We start from the raw sequence: 5,083 nt of genomic DNA on the forward strand, positions 1-5,083 counted from the left end.
ACTAGCACGTAATTTATTCCAATTAAAATATGAAATTCCTTGTAATGGACTTAAAGAAAAAAACAATTACTTCAAGGAATTGAAAAAGTAATCGATTCCTTTGCAGTGAACTAAAGGAATTGAATCCTAATTACAATTACTGAGGAATGTAATTGTAATTGNCTCCCCCACTCCGCCACTGACACGTATTTATGTACATACATATGTATATAAATATATTAATTGATTTCCTATTAAAATAAGCTTTATATGCTTTTTACATCAGAATATTTGCTTAATGGCCAATGTGTGTAAATACGTTTTTTCATTTGCTTTGATATGACAGTGCTTTTCAGGTAATACGGGCAACCAGATACTAAGCAGATACAGATACATATCGTTACCTTAATTCACAACGGCCCTAAGCATCAAATGTTTTTATTTTACAGGACAAGCGAAAAGAGTATCAAAAACAGGTATGGCTTTTCAAAAAATTGTATGTAACTCCGTTGTTTTTGGTACTAGCACTTTAAAATCTTCATTGAAGGTATATTTTGATACATCCTACCACAGTATGTTAGGGCCTTTGTGCATTAAGGTAACAATATATATGTATGTTTATATTAATTGAACGTAACATACGATTTACTTAAATTTAGCATTAAAAACAATTGTCTTTCAACATTTCCTGAACGGAGGCTAAATTTTCGCCATGCTTAGATCAATCAAAATGCAAACGCCGATCGACAAGATCCAGTTCAGGTGACACCGGATTTATTATTTATTTATTATGTTTCTAAATCCGTAGCAAGGGGCGCTTTCATCGTCTGCGTCCACAATACAGGTTCTCTCAAGAAAAAAAAATATATGTACATATATAGTATGGGCCTGTTCGAGGCACGTAATAAAAGCGGCATTACTGCCGTACTGATGAAAAATGGAACCATTGTTGCAACTGCCCAACTGATAATACATTGCTAGAAATTCACACAGAACGCGATACTTTAATAATTCGCGCAACACTGCGGTTGTGATTGCTACTCGAACACGCCCTATATTTTGCTTTGCTGCTTCTATGCTTAAGTGCACATTTAAGATACCTACCCCAAAATGCGCATCAGAGGCATTATTTTTAACATTTATAAGGAAACTGCTCCGATAGATGCATTTAGCATACCTGCACATTGGCGATACCTGCCTTAAAAAATATGCGACTAGTATCAATTATCAAAGAAAGTATTACGTTTACCTGCACTGGCCCTACAATTACATAACTTTTTATTTATTTTGTTCATCTCGCAGAACAACGAAAATGGCTATAAATTTATGTAGGGCGGTATTATCACATGCGAAGCGAATGAATTTGGCGAAGCGAACGGTTTGGCGAAGCGAATAAAAAGGCAGAGAAGGTACTAAAAGTGTGCGCGATGCGAAGAACTTGCACAAGCTGGTAAAAGCGAACACTCTTAATGCATATTTAAGTTGCGTCCGCCTATCCATTCGCTTCGCCAAACCGTTCGCTTCGCCAAATTCATTCGCTTCGCAAGTGACAATACCGCCCGTAGTTATATAGATAATTAGATACTATTCGGTAAAAATTTCGCTTGCAGTAATTTCTACGTGGTAAGTGCTTCTCCATTATTTGCTTTCATAAGGATTTGGATACCTTCCTCATTGAAGTAGTAAAGAAAATTCGCTTAAGTGCCTTTTTCGGTTAAGTGCACAAGTTTTTCGTGCAAAGAAGGATGTGCAGCTAAGCAAAATATACTGTATATATTTTTGCAAATTCTAGCAGGCACGTATAAATTTCGCATTAAGTTTTCTTCCAATTCTTTCTCATGAGGTATGTGTACGTTATATTAAATTTTAAGATACACTGCCAAAGTGTTTTCAAATAGTGGTCACACCTCGCCAGATAATGGCAAATCTCCGTGTGTACTTCTGCCATAAAAAAGCTTCTTTGGAGATGTAGTGTAGATCTCGCCATTTGTGTCACAATAACAAGAAGGAGAACCAGAATTGGAGGAGAAGCCCGGCCAAACACGCAGAAAACGTTTAAGCGCCAAACATTCATTTATTGGAATCAAATATGATATACGATTCATATCCAAATAACCTAGGATGTAATTTTAAAGTTATTCAGGCGTTTTCCTTAAACTGGAAAAGGCCTTGAAAACTTCGAAAAACTCAAAACTTTTATTGAGGGCTCAAGATTTGTATGAAATGAAAAAAGCACCGTTCGATAAAATAAAAATCCGTTTTATTAGATATTCGAAAAATACAGATTTCAAAATAACAGCCAGTAGATATCAAACAAAAAAAAAACACCACAGGAAACTGGTTTGCAAAAACAAGTGAATCGCCCTAGTACATACCAATGTCTTTGCAAATAGAAACGGAATTTAACCTTCAAAACTCTGAAAAAAATCAGTTATTTAATTTTTTAACTCCCGCGAAGGCGAAATCAAACAAATAATAAATAATAACTAAGCAACTGGTTTTTCTTAAAATAAATAAATTATTTGCTTATTTTTTTATTCTTGCGGCCAATGAAACTTACAGCCGACTTCAAAAGCAATTTAAATGGAAAATGATTTTTTATTTTCCGTCAATTTCCATATAAAATTCAAAAAATCAAAATCATTTCTCACTTAAATTGCTTTCGTGAAATTGGCTGTTAAAGTACATTGTAGAACAGTGTAAAGAATTTTTTTTAGAGCCTTGAGGTTTTTGTTCATTTTTTTATTGTGAAGCAGCAAAAATTAGCTACACTAACTATCGGATTTCATACGACAACACCGATTCTTAATAGAGAACAGAATGCAAGCGTTTATCTTGCATCGCACGAATTCATAATAGGGAGGTAAGAATGGCAGTTGAAGGATTGAAACATTATGAACAAATGTTAAGCAGGAAATTTCAGTAGGGATCACCGAAAATGAATAAGATCTCGGATTAAATTTGAGTGCTCTACAATTAAAAATAATTTGTGAAATTCTTGTGCTAGGAAGAAACATCTAAATTAATACAAATACCAATAGTTTTGGAAATTAATGTTGGAAAAATTTACCTACCACACACATATTTATTAGTTTTGTTTGTAGTTCGAAATAAAATGTGTTTATACCTCCTGAATTTCGTCGAGCTTAATATGGTTTTACTTTTATTAAATATTTGCGCTAACATGAAAAAATGCAATAAAATTATGAGTATAAGTACAATAAAATTTGCGCCGAAAATTTGTGCTTTAGTCGTAATAACAATAAAAAAAAATGTATGTATGTATTTTCTTTTATGTACGGCGAACGCACCACTTGTATAACTATTACTATTATTTATTTTTTTAATTTTTCTTTATTGGCGGCATCAGTTTTCGTAATATGAAAGAGATCTTTTTTTGTTTTTATAATTACAATATAGTAGTACACAAAATTTTCGGCGGTCAACAACAAAATAAAATAATCAGAATAAAACTGTTTGAGCAATGAGGTTTCTTACAATTGCAGCTGTATACGTACATATGTACATGCTATACATTAATACATACATATATAACTATTTATTTATTAAAAACTAAGTTTTGGTAAATCCCTAAAAATGCAAATAAGCTTACCTAAAACTTGTAAACAATATGTAACAGCTTATTGTTAGCTACAAATAAGCAATTAACAATTTTCAATAAATACACACACCTATCAAAAACAAATAACGGTAAATGGCAAACAATTTTTTAAGCTAAACAAAATAAGTATTTGATAATTGCTATCTTTCAATCTAGAATATTAAAACGAGTTTGATTTATGAATATGTACATAGCTTAAATATACGCTAAAGTATGCTTTGCGCGCGGCAATTTATGTTTAGTGACATAATTACGTATGGCGAATGCTGGTTGTTATTTTTTATGTTTTCCCTTTTTGTTTTGCTCGAATGAACAATCATCACATGCATGCGTCCGCTAACTTCGCATTTTAAAATTAGTTTTAAAATTTAGTACATAAAAAAGGACATTTTTAAAATACACTTCACTAGCATTATATATCATTTTCTAGGAGCAAATTCTTTTTTGTTTTTAGCTTACTTGTAGATGTATAATGTATGTATGCATAAGTATATTCTCTTTAGATATATAGGCATTTTCTTCATCCTCATCTTTATGTGACATATATACATATGTATCTAAACGCTCCCTAAATGCTCTATTACACTAATCAACAACGTACAATCACATACATATTTATATACATACTCGTACTTATACAATAAAGTTTTTAGATACAATTAGGTATGTGTAGGTAGGTAGTTAGTTTATAAAATTCACGCTTGCTTTTGCTGCCGTTGCACAGGTAATATAAATGTGTAGGTATGTGGGTAATAGTAGACAGTGTTTGCTAGTCGGCCAACTGCCTTTGCTAATCAGCACATTGTCTCATTGTATGGTGGATCCTTCTCCGATTCGGTGCTTGATTTTATATTGGACGACAGTTTGGCAATTTCATCTTGTACTGTGTGTGTGCTTATTTGTGGCATGGCTGCGGTGGCGTGCACATTGTCGCCACCGCTCTCCTTTGACTCCTCCGTGCTGGAGCTGCTCTCCTTGAGTATGTTCATGCCGAGTGTTTTGATGCCGCCGGGCGGCTTGAGCGAGGATAGCAATTTGGCTGGCACTGCAAGTGCTGGCAGTACAGCAGCGGCCGCACTTGTTGCGCTCGTATCGACCAACGCGCTGCCAATTGTCTTCGCTGCACCAGTCGTTGTTGCTGTTGTCGCCGGCAGCGCGTTGAGCGTTTGTGTGTGCAATGAGTGTTGCAGCTGCTGTGGCTGCACTTTGCTCGCTTGATCCATGCTAAACTGCTTCTTCAGCTGCATGGCACGCGGCAACGCGGACTGCACCTGCGACATTACCGCCGCTGCAGCTGCTGCTGTTGTGGCGCCCAGCTCCATGGGCGTTGATGTCGCTACTTCGCTGGAGCGCTTGTTGACCATATCACGTTTGCCATCATTGGCGCCCATGGCAGCTGTGCGTAGCGGTTGATAACGTGCAGTAGTGTCGCTCGCGTTGCCGTTGCTTGCAGCAGTGGCTGTGCCATTTCCACCGGCGCCG

General features: G+C 35.6%; 1 protein-coding gene across 1 annotated transcript in view; it reads right to left on the minus strand.

Moving 5' to 3' along the window:
* Positions 1-3,114: 3,114 nt before the first annotated feature.
* The window catches only part of LOC108375115 (transient receptor potential cation channel trpm-like), a 22,681-nt gene continuing 20,712 nt past the window's right edge, over positions 3,115-5,083 (minus strand). Inside the window, exon 9 of the mRNA XM_017631205.1 lies at positions 3,115-5,069. Coding sequence (XP_017486694.1) covers positions 4,396-5,069 — 674 coding nt within the window. The 3' untranslated portion in view covers positions 3,115-4,395. The remainder of the gene's footprint in view (positions 5,070-5,083) is intronic.

Source organism: Rhagoletis zephyria, unplaced genomic scaffold (assembly GCF_001687245.7).
Source record: "Rhagoletis zephyria isolate East Lansing unplaced genomic scaffold, Rhagoletis_zephyria_1.1 Rzeph_scaffold_08529, whole genome shotgun sequence".
NCBI lineage: Eukaryota > Metazoa > Arthropoda > Insecta > Diptera > Tephritidae > Rhagoletis > Rhagoletis zephyria.